We start from the raw sequence: 15,644 nt of genomic DNA, 5'->3' as shown, positions 1-15,644 counted from the left end.
CTTTAAAACCTGTGAATATTTTCAGAGTCTCTGAAAATCTACAATATTCTCTTCAGAATATTCTAAAAAGCAGTAAAATACTGAAAATGCTTTGTTGAATTTTTATGTCTTTTTGCTATTGTTTTCCTTCAGTCACTTAAACACATTTTGTTTTATAACATTAAATACCATTGTATAATGCCATTGTTTACCATGTCTTACCAAATCCTCACTCTACATTGTCCCCCCTTCACTCTACTCCTGAATCGGCTAATCTCTGCTCCCATTCTATCCCCTCGCATCTCTGTCTTCCTCCACAATCATTTCTGTGGAAAAAAAAACTGTGTATAAAACTTTCTTTAGAGAGGTTTCCCATTTCCCTCTCTCCTCAGTCCAGTCAGTTACGTATGTTCCAGTTATTAATTGCAGTATACACAATATTGGATTATTTCAGATTGACCTTACTTTGTCATTACGTTTCCTAATACTCCATTCTGTGAATGTAACACAGTTTATCCGTCGAAGATATGTGTACGGCTGCCATGTCCTTGCTATTATGAATAATACTGCATTTATTATAGGTGTGCACACATCGAGTGGCATTTTTATTTTCAGTTTTTTAGGATATGTCAGACTGCATTCCATAGTGGTTGTACCATTTTACCTTTTTATCAGCAGTACATGAGAGCTCCAATCTCTCTACATCCTCACCAGCATTTGTTGTTTATTGCCCTGCTGGTACCTCGTTGTTTTGACTTACATCTCTAATAGCTAGTGATCTTGAGCATTCATGTGTTTGTCATCTGAATGCCCTGTTTAGTGAAGAGTCTTTTCATAACTTCTAACCATTTTGTAATTGGGTTGTTTGCTTTTTTCTTGTTGAAGTGTTGGAATATTTTATAAATTTTAAATAGAAGTCCCTTCATTAGAAGATAACTTCTTTATAGAAGATACTTCATTGTGAAATATTTTTTTATCCCAGTCTTTAGGCTTTCTTTTTACCCTTTTTGAGAAGTTTTTGATGCGTCAAAGGATTTAATTCTTTGAGGATCTCATTCATCTCTTTTATCCTCTCCTGTTAAATGTTTTTGGCTATATTGGTTTTTTGGTCTTTTGGGTTTTTTGTTCTTGTTTTTTTTTTTAATTGTAGGGGTTTTTTTGGTGTTTATTTTTAAGAGTGTGTGCATGTGTGTGTGTGTACCATCAAATTGGATCTGACTGGTACAGGAGGAGATTGCCCCTCCTCCAGCAGAGCTTCTGGTGGATTCTAACCACATACCTCTCAGATTGCAATGTAGCTTCTTGCCATTAGGCCACCACAGCTCCCTTATGTTGGTTTTTTTGTAGTTCTTTTTCTCTCTTTTGTAAAATTTTTTTTAATTCTTATACATTATGTTTCATACTTTCCTTCATTGACATTATGTTTCATACAATTTCCATATATTCTATTTTATAAAATTAACCACCATTGAATTGTGCTTACCATTACCCTGTTTTGGGCGATATTTGAAGACCTGTTCATGTCATAAATAACAGCTTCTAAATTTGATCCTATTTGTCCCTGGTCCACCTTGATTTGGTTTTTATGTGTGGTATGGGTTGTGGATCTTTTCCCCATTTTCTAAACATAGACGTTCAGGTTTGCTAGCATCATTTATTAGAGCTTGTATTTTTGCCACTTAATTAGATTTTTGTCTCCTTAACCATAGATAGAAAGGTTCTTTTCTGAGTTTTGCTTTCTATCCCATTAATTCATGTGTCTGCTGCTGTACCAGTACTATTCTGTTTTGAGTATTATGGCTGTGTAGTGGGTTTTGAGATCAGGGACTGTGATGTCTCTTGCTTTGTTTTTCTGTTGCAGTAGAGCTTTGCTTGCTCTGGATCCCATTCCTTTCCAAAAGAAGTTGGAAATGCCTTCTACATTCTCATGAAGAATTACATTGGTATCTATATTGGGATTACATTGACCTGTAGATTTGTTTTGATAGAATTGTTATTTTCACAATATTGAGTTTCCTATCCATGAACATAGTGTTTTCTTCATCTAGGTCTCTCTTTGTTTCTTGTTGTTTGTTGTTATGTGCCATGGAGTCTCCTGCAACCCATAACAACCCTATATACAGCAGCTCTGAAGCCTACCCTGTCTTGAGCCAGTCTCACTTATTCCAACACACCTACCCCCAACTGGGAGTACTATATCAGGCCATCTCATCCAAGGTCTTCCTTTCCTGCACCTTCCCTCCACCCTTCTGAACATGGTGTCCTGCAAGGATTGATTGGGCCCTCCGGGCCACTTGTCCAAAGTATGTGAGATGGAGCTTCAAAATCCTAGCTTCCAAGGAGAAACTTGGTTTCACCCTTTCCAAGACAGACCCATTTGTTTTCTTGGCCGTCATTGCTATGTTCAAGACTTTTCCAGCACCACAATTCAAAGGTATTGATTCTTCTTCTGTCATCCTTAATCATTGTCCAGCTTTCTGATGCATGACAGGTAATTGCGAAGACCATGGCCTGGATTAGACACACTTTAATCTGTAGACTCTAGACTGACATCAGAGCATTTTAGTACTCTAGTGATGTCCTTGACAGCAGATTTTCCCAATGTAGTTCTTCTTTTGATTTCCTGTCTGATGGTGTCAAGAGTGTTGATTGTGGAGCCAAGCAAGTTATAATTGTTAACAACCTCAGTCTCTTCTCCATCTATCATGGTGCTATCAATTGGCCCAATGGTGAGAAACTGTCTTCATGATGTCGAGCTTCAATCCATATTGAAGACTATAGTCCTTAACCTTCGGCAGCAAGCACCTCAGGTCCTCCTCAGTTTCAACAAGCAAGGTTGTCATCTGCATAACGTAGGTTGTTGATGAGTCTTCTTCCAATCCTGATGCCACATTCCTCCTCATAGAGCTCTGCTTCCCAAATGATCTGTTCTGCATATAGATTGAAAAGGTATGGAGACAGGATGCATCCCTGACACACTCCTTTCCTGATTTTGAACCATGCATTGTTTCCCTGCTCTGTTCTGAGGACTACTTCCTGGTCTAAGTTTCACATAAGCACAATCAAGTATTCTGAGATTCCCATTTTCCTCAAGGTTAGCCATCATTTGTTGTGATCTACATAGTCAGATGCCTTTGCATAGTCAATGAAACACAGATATTCCTTCAGTACTCTTTTAGTTGTTGTTATGTGCCGTCAAGTTGACTATGACTCACAGCAACCCTATGAACAGTGACTCTGAACTTTACCCTATCCTGAGCCATCCTCACTATCTCAAACACCTGAACCTATTGCCACAGTTACTGTGTCAGTCCATCTCATCTAGGGTCTTCCTCTCCTACACTGACCCTTCTAAGCATGATTCCCTTCTCCTCATCCTTGGGAATTCCTAACAACATGCCAAAAGTATGTGAGATCATTTCAAAATCTTTGTCTTAGAGCGAGTAAAACCAGGAGCAACCTGGTTTTACCCTCTGGTGCAGACCTGTTTGTTTTCTTGGCAGTCAATATTACTCTCCAGGACCACAACTCAAAGGTAGTGATTTTTCTGTCATACTTTGTCAGTGTCCAACTCTCAGATGCATAGGAAGCATCTGATAAAACTATGGCTTGGATCAGGTGTACCTTAGTCTTTTTTTTTCTCATTATTAAATAATTTGTTTATTGTATTGCATTTATAAAGAAAACAGACAATGTAGAAAGAATAAAAATACTCCAGGATGTATTTTTTACTGAGGGAAATACAAATCCTTTAGTGAGATCAAGGTAATTTGTAATTACAGTGATTAAGCTCAATAAAGGTATGCAGGTAGATCAGGTTCTATAGCTGTTTCTTTGCATGCTCTCTAAATTCATCTAACTCCTTAAATGATAGGAGGAGGAGAGCCCTTACATGGTACAGAAACATTTCTAAAATGAAGTTAGGGGTATTACACTCATTAAAATTTCCTTTTTTTGTCAATTGTTTGTTAAAAAATAGGACCTTCTGGTTATTTTATCCTGATATCACCAGAATTCTTGTGATTTTACAGTGCAGAATTAGATTCTTGTATGCTGTTACTTTAGATGAAGATACATCCGAAAACTCAAGGCAGATTAGGATTGCTGAAGAATTTCCCTGCCGTTGTTTGATGCAGTCTAGTCTCTTGATAGGTACATAGACTCCTTGATTTAAAATTCTTTATACAGGAACATGTGTGATATTATGAGTACCCAATCTAGGATCCAGTGCCTGGCCACAGTTACTCAGTGTACTAAGTTTATGAGTTAGAAGGATTACATAATTGCACCACTTTTTCCCTTTGTCATTTTTGGTGACTACATAAACAAAAACTTGATTCCAAACTCCCAAGTAGAAAATTGACTGTTCAACAGTCTTCCTGGGAACTTTGCTAGTAGAGTCCCAAGAGCACCTCCTTGGCTTTCTGTAAATTAGAGTCTCATAGCCATTGCCAGAGATGCTGTAATTCCTGAGGTCTACTTGGTTCATGCTGAACAAACAGAACAAGAGGCTATGACCCCAATCCACTTTTGCTTTTCAAATATCCAACAAATATATAATGCCAAGAGCAAGTCTAGGAGTCAGGATCATCAAATAAAATTTACAAAGCTTTTCTGATTTTTTTGTAAAAAAAAAAAAAACAAAAAACTTCAAGCACATCTGATTCATCTCCAAAATTGAGGTTAAAACTTACATCATACAAGGAAATAGCGGCAGAGAATGGCTGATCTTAAAAACTAACTCCCTCCTCCAAAGTACTGTTCCACCCACCCTTCCCCTTATTCCTTCATCCAAGGGTTTCATTTAAGACCCCAAGCCTCTGAGAAAATGTAAAAGGCAAAGAAAGTCACAGAACTTTAAGGCCAAAATTTTGGGTAAGATAAAGAAAAAGCCAGCAATAAACCAAGGACTATTTAGAAAAGAGTCAAAAGCTCTGGGCCTTCCCCACCTTTTTCTTAGAATGGGCAAGCTCTGAAACCCAGATCTCCTTTCAAGAAGGCTCTTTGAGTTATTAGAGGAAAAAAAAAAGAATCTGATAAACAGTGATGAAATGGAACCCAAACTTGGTCTTCAGGTGACAGCCCATTTCAGAAGATAAGAGTCGCAGGGAAAAGAAATTGTGAACATGGAGCACAAACAATCCAGAAAGGTGGTGCAGCCTGGATACAGCAAGTTTAATGTGTCTGCTGTACACTGAATTAATGCCCACTCCCCTCCTTCATCCTCAAGCTGGCAATTGGACAAGAACTAGAAAATCTGACTCAGTCAGTGATTAAGAGGATGGGCTCATAGTTCTTCATAAGTCTCCAGTTTTCACAAGATGATACCCTCCTTTACAGTAATCATTAGGATCCTCTTGTTCATCGTCATCAGACCCCAGGATCTCCTCTTCCTGTTCTGGTAGATCACTCTCAGATTGAGGGACAGAACCTTGGCGCTGAGTTTCAGATTTCCTCTTGGAAATTTTCCTTGGTCCTTTTCTTTCGGGCCTGGAGCGCATGCCCTTTCTGCTCCATGGTGAGACTGGTAACCAGGTGTACCTTAGTCTTTAGACTGGCATTGTTGCTCTTTAGCACTCTGGAGAAATCCTTGACAGCACATTTTCCCAATGTAACTTGTCTTTTGATGTCCTAACTGCTGATTCCATGGGTGTTGTTTGTGGATGTGAGCAAAGTTAAATCGTTCCCAACTTCAGTTTTTCCTCCATCTCTTATCCGCTCAGTTTCTCTTATAGTTGGTCTAGTCACATGTTCTACTTCTGTCTGTGCGGATTAGGTGTAAGGTGTTAGTTTCTAAGAATTCGCCCTCTAGATTTTTAATTTTGTCTCAGAATGGCTTTTAATAATATTCCGTTATTATTCATTTTTATTTATTTTGTTGTGATGTTGCCCATTTCATTTCTTCCTGGAGTTAATTTGTGTCCTTTCTTTTTGTTAGGTTTGCCAACAGTGTATCAAATTTTACTGACCCTTTTGAAGAACTGATTCCTGGTCTTACTGATACTTTAAATTGTTTTTGTTTTTTATTCCTTTTATTTCTGTTTTTATAATTTTCTTTTTTTTCTGGAGGTTTTAAGGTTTGCTTGTTCTTTTGCTGTTTGGAAAAAGGGTTAAACAGTTGGTTTCCTTGCTGACTTTTTGGTGTGTTTGCTTATTTCTGTCCACTGACCTATGGTACTAACTCCTGTTTTTGCCATCTCTATAAAGATTGGATATTTTCATTCTCATGACTTCATGAAACTTTTTATTTATTTATTTATTTTTAACTTCTTCTATTACCATCATAACATTACTCAGTGATCAGTCGCGGTGTTACTTAGTTTCCAGGTGCATGATATTTTCTCCTTTATCCTCCTCTTGATTTCTAATTTTAATAGGATTGTGGTTTAAGAAGATGCTTTGTAATATTTCAATGTTTCTAAGACCTAACATGGTCTGATCTGGCAGTGTTCTCTGTATGTGGAGTGGTTACCCTGTATATGTCAGTGAGCTGGAATTGGTTAGTTCTTCTGCATCTTTACTGCCTTTTGTTCTAGTTATCCAGTCTTTCAACAAAGACTCTTATATTAAAGTCTCCTACTGCTGCTATTTTTTTCTTTCTTCAAGTCTGTTAGCATTTCTTTTGTGTATTTTCCAGTTCTGTAATAATGGTGAAGATACTAGGTCGATCCTCTTTTTCTATGGACTCTATAAGCAGTATATAATGTGTCTTCTGTACAATATCTCCCTTGTCATTTATGTTATTTTATTCTAAAGTTTATTTTATGGGGGCTAATATTGCCTCTCTTACTCTTCTTTTCATTTGCCATTAGCTTGATAAATTTTTTCTGTCCTTTTATTTCTTTTGTCTTCGTCAGTCTTTTATCTTGAAGTCTCAGATGTGTTTCTTATAAACAGCCTGTTGATGGATTTTATTTTTCATTCATTCTCCTACTCTTTTTTCCTTTCACTAGTGCATTTAAGCCATTCACATTCAGTATTGATTATCAGTAGGCGAAGTATTTTAATTTTGGGGGGTTCTTTTTTTTGTATTGCTGGTTAACTTAATCCATCTACTTTTCTGTCACTGTATGAGGATCTTCCTTTAGTATTTCTTGTAAAATTGGTCTTGTCTTCATAAAATTTCGTAGTTTCTGCTTTTCTCAGAATGTCCTGGTTATTTAATTCTATTTTACGGACAGTTTCATTGGGTACTGTGTTTCAGCTGGTAGCTGGGTTTTTTCCCACAGTTTGTTTTTTTATCTACTCCCTGTGGTTTTCTTCCGCCTGTAGGTCCTACTGTGAAATCACAGCTTAATCTTAATGGCTTTCATTTGCAGGTAACTAACTCTTGAGTTACTTTCAGTATTTTATACTTGGCTTTAATGTTAGGGAACTATATTAGGATATGCCTTGCTCTTTTTTCGGGTCTGTCATATTTGGAATTCACTCATTTTCTTGAAAGTTTATTTTCTCATTTTTCACATTAACGGGAAAGTTTTCTTATAGTAAATCTTACATGATTTTCTTGGTGCCTTTTTTTCCCTTTGTCTTTTCCTGTTCCAAAGTTCCAGTCACATGTATGTTACTCCTTTTAATGATCCTACATAATTCTTAAAATGCTTTTTCCATTTACCTTCCTTCATTCTGGGTTTTTCCTCTAGCAGATCAATTTTAAGGACTTTGTCTTCCATTTCAGTGAGTCTTTGTTCCATTCTTCAGTTTGTTGGGTTTTATGTGGTTGGATATTTTTTTTTAGCATACAAAATTCATATACATTGCATTTCATTTATATACATTGTGTTTCATTGTTTTCTATCCACATTGTGTTTCAGACAGTGATTCCAATACATTATGCTTTATAAAATTAATCATGATTAATCCATGCCCACCATTACTCCACCTTTTCAGATCGCCATTGGATCTTTCCTGATTCCTTCACACACCCCTTCTGCCCACCAGACTCTGCAACCTTGTGATTTCCCCATCTCTTCCCTCCCTGAGCACCCCTCCAATCCCATGTTCCCCTTTGGACTGTTATACACGTTACTAATAATCTTCTGTTTTTACAATAGTGATCTTATGTAGTATTTGTCCTTATGAGACTGAGTTAGTTCACTAATTCATGCTCTCCAGCCTCTCCCATATTAACATAGTATTTTCAAAATCATTACCTCTGAGTGCTGCATAGTATTCCATTGTGTGGATCGATCCATACCACAATTTCTCAGTTCATTTATTTATTGATGGACATTTGGGTTGTTTACATTTTCTTACTATTGTAAATAACGCTACTATGAACGTTGGTGTGTAAATCTCTTGTGTGTCAGTTATGATTTCCTCAGGTATATTCCTAGCAGTGAAATAGCTGGGTCAAATGGAATGTCTATGGTGAGGTTTTTGAGGAAACACTAAACTGCCTTTCAGAGAGCTTGTATCCATTTTAAAATCCCATCATCGTGCTCGCTTCAGCAGCACATATACTAAAATTGGAACGATACAGAGAAGATTAGCATGGCCCCTGCGCAAGGATGACACGCAAATTCGTGAAGCGTTCCGTATTTTCGACCCTGAAATGAACCAGTCTGTAACGAAGGCTAACTTCTAACTCCTTTCACCTAAAATTTCGTCTTTGGATACAAAGCTAAGTGGATAGTCCTTACCGAGGGACTCTTTTAAAAAGAGGCAGGGAGAAGAAAAGGGAAAAAAAATCCCATCATCGGGGTTTGAGAGTTCCAGTCTCCACATCATCTCCAAAATGTATTGCTTACTGTCCTGTTAAACTGAAGCTCGAGTGGCATAGTGGTAAAAAACTGTGCTGAAAACCCAAATAAACGCAGTTTGAATCTACCAATGGCTCTGTAGGAGGAGGATAGACAGTCTCCTCCAGTGTGGTTAACTGTCTCTGAAAACCCACTGGAGGATCATCTGTGGTTTGGTCCCGACTTGATGGTACACAACAACAACTGGGGTAAGATGGTATCTCTTTATAGTTTTAATTTGCATCTCTCTTATTACTAATGTTTTTGAGCATTTCTTCATGTCTCTGTTGGCCAGCCAAATGTTATCCTCTGTAGAAAGTCTTTCTATGTCTTTTGCCCATTTTGTAAGTAGGTTATCAGTCTTTTTTCTCGTGGAAGCCCTAAAATTTTCTGTAAACTTTCATTATGAGACCCTTGTCTGACATGGTATTGCCAAATGTTTTTTCCCAGTCACTAAGTTTTCTTTCACCCTGTTGGTAAAAGTTTTTGAAGCACACAAGGACTTAATCTTTAGACGGTTTTATTCATTGATGCTATCCTTTCCTGGTTGTGCATTTCTGGCTGTATTTCCCCAGCCTTCTTATATCATAGGCTAGGTGTTCTAAGTTTGGGCCCATTTTGTCTAATGAAATCTTTAGATTTGGGTTTTACCCTTAGGTCTCTGATCCATCTTGACTTGATTTTTTTGGTATAGTATGAGATGTGAATCCTGTTTTAGCTTTCTCTATGCAAAAGTTCGGTTTTGCCAGCACTGTTTGTTAAAGAGGTGGTTATTTCCCCATTTGATAGATAAGTTTTGTTTCCTTGTCAAATATCAATTGACTGGATAGATGGGTTAATTTCTGGGTTCTCCATTCTGTTCCACTAGTATATAGTCTGTCATTTTAGCAGTAGTATGCTGTTTTGGTTATTACAGCTGTGTAGTAGGTTTTGAGATCAGGGATTGATAACACCTCCTACTTCATTCTTGTTTTTCAGAAGTGCTTTGCTTATTTGGGGGTCTCTTTCCAGATAAACTTCCGGTTTCCTTTTATATCTCTTTGAAAAAAGGAACTTGGTATCTATATTGGGATTACATTAAACATATAGATTGCTTTTGGTAGGATTGTCATTGTCACTATATTGAGTTTTCCTGTCCATGGACAGGGAACAGTTTTCTGTTTATATAGGTTTTTTACTGTTTCTCACAGTAGTGTTTTGTCGTTTTCTTTATAAAGGTTTGTTATATTTCTAGTTAAATTTACTCCCAAGTATCTCCATTTGTGGTTGGCTATTGTAAGTGGTATTGCTCAATTTCTTCATTTCTGCTGCTTTGTCCCTTCTGCATGTTGTGAGTTTCTATAATGCTGGTCCTGTTACTCTAAATTATCTTTGTGTTTAAAAAAAATTGTTTGTAATATCCCTTTGCATTTGATCACCAGTTATCATGACACCAGGGATATTATTGCTGATATCAGAAGGATCCTGGCAGAAAGCAGCGAATACCAGAAGAATGTTGTGTTTTATTGGCTGTGCGAAGGCATGTATCTATGTGGCTCATAATAAATTATAGTTAATGTTGAGAAGAATGGAAATTCCAGAAAATGTAATTTGTGCTTGTGTGAAACTTATGCCTAGACAAAGAGACTATTACAGGAACAGAGCAAGAGAACACAGCATGGTTTAAAATTAGGAAAGATGTGTTTCAGGTTATATCCTTTCTCCATATCGATTTCATTTGTATGCTGAGCAGATTATTTGAGAAACTGAATGCTATGAAGAGGAATGTGGCATCAGAATTGGAAGAACACTCATTATAACATTCAGTAATCTTTGTTATATGGATGACACAGCCTTGCTTGCTGAAAGTGAAGAGGACTTGAAGTACTTGCTGCAGAAGCTTAAACATTGCAGCCTTTAATATGGATTGAGTCTCAACATCAAGAAAACAAAAATCCTCCCTAATGAACCCATAGGCAACATCATGATGGAAGGAGAATGGATTGAGACTGTCAGTGATCTTACTTGGATCCACAAACAGTATACTTAGTATCAGCAGTCAGGCAATCAGGAAGCTTACTGCACTGAGAAAGTCTGTTGTTGGGGACCTCTCCACATTATTGAGGAGTCAATTTGAGATCCAAGGTGTCCCTGATTCAGACAATTGTCTTTTTCAGTCACTTGCTATACATCTGAGTCCTGGACACTGACAGAAGAATTGTTAGTTTTGAAAGCTGATGTTGGAGAAGAGTTCCGAATATCCCTAGTCTCCCAAGAGAAAAAACAGATATGTCTTGGAGAACATGTAGCCAGAGTGCTCCTTGGAGGCAAAGATATTAAAGCTTTATCTCACATGTTTTGGACATGTTATTAGTAGAGGTTATTCCTTGGAAAAGGACATCATGCTTAGAAAGGTGGAGGCTTGACAGAAGAGAAGACCCTCAACCAGATAGACTGATACAATGATTGCTGCAGTGAGCTTAAGTACATCAGAAATTATGAAGATGGCACAGGATAGGACAGGGTTCAGATCTGTTGTTCATAGGGTCGCTATGAGCTGTACTCAATTGCACTTAACAACAACAATAACTGTGTTTTGAGCCCCCCTTTTTTTTGTGACATCTGTTTGGTTTTAGTTTTTGTGGGTTTTGAGGTTGCCTTCTTCTTCCAGGACTTTGTGGTAACATTGTTACTGTAAAGTTTTTAAACTCTCTTCTGTATGTATATAGTAGCTGATGGGGTGTTGCTAGTTCTGTGTTCATTGTGAGTGCTCTTGGTTGGAGAAGAGGAATTTGCTATTGTTTGCCATCTAACACTGGATGTGGGCACACACAGAATCTTGCTCTGATGAAATGCAGAGTTGCTCTAGTCCAAGGTGCCTTGGGGCTTGCAATGAGGGTGGTATGGGAACACATCCAGCCACACTTGGGGCTCACATTTAGCAGAAGGTGTATTTTAAGGGCCATGGTATTTGTATGCAGTCTGCCTGTCAAGTCACTTCATTTGTGGACCCCTCAATGTGAATCAAGGACTGTTTACATTTTTTCCTGTGTGGGTCGGTTTAGGAAGGCTCTGGGCTTGGTGGGCTGTAGAGAGTGCTCTGGAATGCCCTGTAGGCTGTTGCTGAAAGCTTTGTGAGCTTGCAGTGGGTGTGGCCCGGGATTTTCAACAGAATCCTCCAGCCAGTGCTTACCTGATTACTCAGAGTCACAGGATGGTGGGGACTGGCAGCAATCACCAGAAGACTGTTGGCTCTGTCAGAATGCTGTCATTTGTTGTTGTGTACCATTAGAACCCGCCCGTCGCTGACTTTACAGTGGACTTTCAGAAGAGATTCCTCATCTTTCTCTTGCAGAGGTGCATTTGAATTGTGTGCCTTTAGGTCAGCAGCATAGCTCCTTACCACTAGGCCACCAGAGCTCTTTTCTGTCAGACTTGTTGTATGCTGTCAAGTCAGACTGACGCATAGCTGACGTCCTAGCAAGTTTTCAGAGGCCGTAAATTGCTCAGGAGATTGCCCATCCTTCTGCAGAGCAGCTGGGGGATTTGAGCCCCTTGCCTTTTGGATTGCAGTGCAGTTTCTTACTTCTAGGGCACCAAAACTCCCTTCGGTCAGAATAGACAAAACATATTCTTACATGCTGTGCACATGTGAAGCTTTTCAGTGTCACATTAAAATTATCTTGGGCTCCCACCTACTAGTCTTTATGGGGCTTCTTCATGCCAGATTCAAGATGGTGTTGATCTGCTCATTGTTGGGTGTGTGTTGTGCCTGAAGCCTTAAACTGCCCCACTTGTTCAAATGGCAGTTAGTTCCATCAGCTGACAGTGAGTAGTGAGCAAATGACGTCCTGTGTTTTCATGCTCACTTTAGTCTTTATAAACTCACACTGCTCTTCAGCACTTTGGGATGGTTTTTGTCAGTAGATTTTCCCCATGCAGCATGCCTTTTGATTTCTCGACTGCTGGTGCATAGGGTGTTGAGGATCAGAGTAAGATGAAATCAGTGACAACTTCAGTCTTTTCTCCATCTGTCTTGATTTTTGCCTCTTAGTCCAGTGAAGATACTTGTTTTCTTAATGTTGAAGTGTAATCCATATTGAAAGCTGTGATGTTTAATCTTCTGCAGCAAGGGTTTTAGGTCATCTGTGTAATGGAGGTTGTTGATGAATCTCCCTCTGTTTCTAATGCTACATTGTTCTGTATATAGTCCAGCTTCTCAAATGATTTGCTTAATAGAAGATTGAATGTTACTTTTGTTGTGTAAGGTTGAGTGGGAGGTTTCCAGAGGCCGTAAATTACATGAGAGAAGATTGTTCATCTTTATCCCACAGAGCTTCTGGTGGATTTGAACCACTTACCTTTGGGTTGGTAGTCCTACTCCTTACCACTAAGCCATCAGTATAGATTGAATAGGTATGGAGACAGGAAAGGATGTAGCCCTGACCCACACCTATCTGGATTTTAAGTCATTCAGTAATACTTTGCTCTGAAGGAACAAGTTTTATGATCTTGGTATGGATTTTGTATAAGCATAATTGTTCTGGGATTCCCATTCTTCTCACTATCAGACATAGTTTATGATGCACACAGTGAAATGTTTTTGCATAATCAGTAAAACACAAATAGATACCTTTCCAGTATTTTCTGCTTTCCTCCAAGATCCATCTGACATTAACATTGATATCCCTCATGCCACAGTTTCTTCTAAATCGATCTTGAATTTCTGACAGTTGTCTCTTAATGTTCCAGCCATTTTTTAAATAATTTTCATGGATTTACTTGTGCATTATATTGTATTAATATTTATAAAATTTGTAATGCTATACATCATTGCAATAAATTTCTGTCTTCCTGTTTATGTGAAATATTTTATATATATAATAGAACTTCAGCAGTATCAGAATGTACTGTTATAAAAAGTTGTTTGATACCTGTAAATTCCTTTTTCCTCTTTTCAGTGTGGAAGTGCATTTTTCGTTTTGTTACAGAAATACTTACATCTGTATCAAAATAATATAAAAATAGAAAGTGAATCTCTTAATACTGCCAGAAATAACTAATATTTTCAACTTAATGTATGTCCTTTCCAAGTGGCTTATTCCTTTGTAGACATTTTAAAAATTTGCATACCTAACGTCCCATTTTGTATACTGTTTTTCATCTGTGTAGGCTTGGTATCTTTGTTTTTAGTTTTGTTTGTTGATTTTTTTGCTTGATAACATTATAAATCAGCATTTTCTTATTTTAGCAAGGTAAATAGAACTTTCCCATATACACTCAATTTCTAGGTATGTTTCATAAAAATTATATATTCCAATAAGACTTCATTGTATCAAATTCTTTTTGAAAGAATGATTGTGGTTTATCTCAGAAATTTTCCATTTTAACAGTGTTTGTTAAAATGTACTGTTGGTTTTCTTAAAGGCATTATTGCAAGAGCATCTCAAATAGGCGTCGTTATAATCGTGATTTGGAACAGGATGAAGCCTTTATTCCAGTTGGAGAATCACTAAAAGACCTTATTGACCAGTCGCAAAGTTCTGGTAGTGGATCCGGACTACCTTTATTGGTAAGAGAAAATTTCTTGTAAACTTCAGTGGTAATTGATGGTAAATATGAATTCATGGGATAGAAGATAATAGTTGCAAATTAGAAACATTTTACTTTTTTCTTCTGCATCTCTCAGTCATTGTGGTGGAATTAGAACTGACTTATAGTTGACCCTCTGTCAGGATTTCAGAGACTGTAAATCATGTGAGAGGAAATGAACATCTTCCTCCTGAGGGGAAGCTGATGGATTTGAACCTTGTGCCTTTGGGTTGGTCAGTGTAACTCCTTACCAGCTAGGCTACCAGAGCTCTCTTAAATCTTGTTGTTAGGTGCCCTCAAGTTGAGCACGACACATAGCGACCCTGTGAACAGCCATCTTGAACCCTGCCCTGCCCTGTGCCGTCATCATCTCTGATACATTCGCGCTCATTGCTGAAGTCACCATGTCAATCCATCTCATGGAAAGTCTTCTTCTCCTTCATTGACTCTCTACCTTTCTAAGCATGATGCCCCTCTCTGAGGAATAGCCTCACCTAGCTACATGTCCAGAATACAAAAGACGAAGCTTCACCCTCCTTACCTTCAAAGAGCACTCTAGTTGCACCTTATCCACATATGTTGTTCAAAAGATATGTGAGTTCAAAAGAACAAACATATTTGTTCTTTTGGCAGTCCATAAAAATTCAGTCTTTATATAGAAAGGTGCATATAATGTAAAATCAAATGAATTCAAAGTGAAAACAAAAATAGTATAGGAACATAAAGTGAATCCAGTGGAGAGGTTTATAAAGAAAATTTGGCCATGACAATCATTGTAGTTGTTGTTACGTGCTGTCAGGTCACCTGTGACTCACTTCCTGTGCCAATCGCACTATCTCCAACACACCCACCCCCATTAGTCCAGTCACTAAATCAGTCCACCTCATAGAGGGTCTTCCTCTCCTGCGCTGCCCCTCCACCCTCCCAAGCATGATGTCCCTCTCCAAGGACTGGTGCCTCCTTGCAACATGTCAGACAAAGCTTCAGAATCGTTGCCTCCAAGGAGCAGTCTGGTTTAACCCCCTCCAGGATGAAGCTGTTCATTCTCCTAGCAGTCAAAGGTATATTCAATACTCTTCTCCAATACCACATCTCAAAGGCATCACTTCTCCTTCTGTCCTCCCTAGTCATTGTCCAGTTCTCTGATGCATAGCAAGTAATTGCAAAGACCATGGCCTGTATTAGGCACACCTTAGTCTCCAGAGTGATGCCATTGCTCTTCAGTACCCTGGAGAGGTCCCCAATAGCCGTCTTTCCCATCGCAGTATGTGTTTTAATTTCTTGGCTGCTGGTACCAAGAGTGTTGACTGTGGAGCCAAGCAAACTAAAGCTGTTAACAATCTCAATCTCTTC

General features: G+C 38.3%; 1 protein-coding gene across 1 annotated transcript in view; it reads left to right on the top strand.

Annotated features, from left to right (window-relative positions):
- Positions 1-15,644, top strand: part of BMPR1A (bone morphogenetic protein receptor, type IA) — a 79,418-nt gene that overhangs the window by 33,141 nt on the left and 30,633 nt on the right. The window contains exon 6 of the mRNA XM_006901395.1: positions 14,127-14,271. Coding sequence (XP_006901457.1) covers positions 14,127-14,271 — 145 coding nt within the window. The remainder of the gene's footprint in view (positions 1-14,126; positions 14,272-15,644) is intronic.

Source organism: Elephantulus edwardii, unplaced genomic scaffold, assembly GCF_000299155.1.
Source record: "Elephantulus edwardii isolate Elephantulus edwardi_28Jun2011 unplaced genomic scaffold, EleEdw1.0 scaffold00324, whole genome shotgun sequence".
In the NCBI taxonomy this organism is placed as follows: Eukaryota; Metazoa; Chordata; class Mammalia; order Macroscelidea; family Macroscelididae; genus Elephantulus; species Elephantulus edwardii.
The sequence above is the reverse complement of the archived record's forward strand: the minus strand, read 5'-3'. Positions and strand labels throughout refer to the sequence as shown.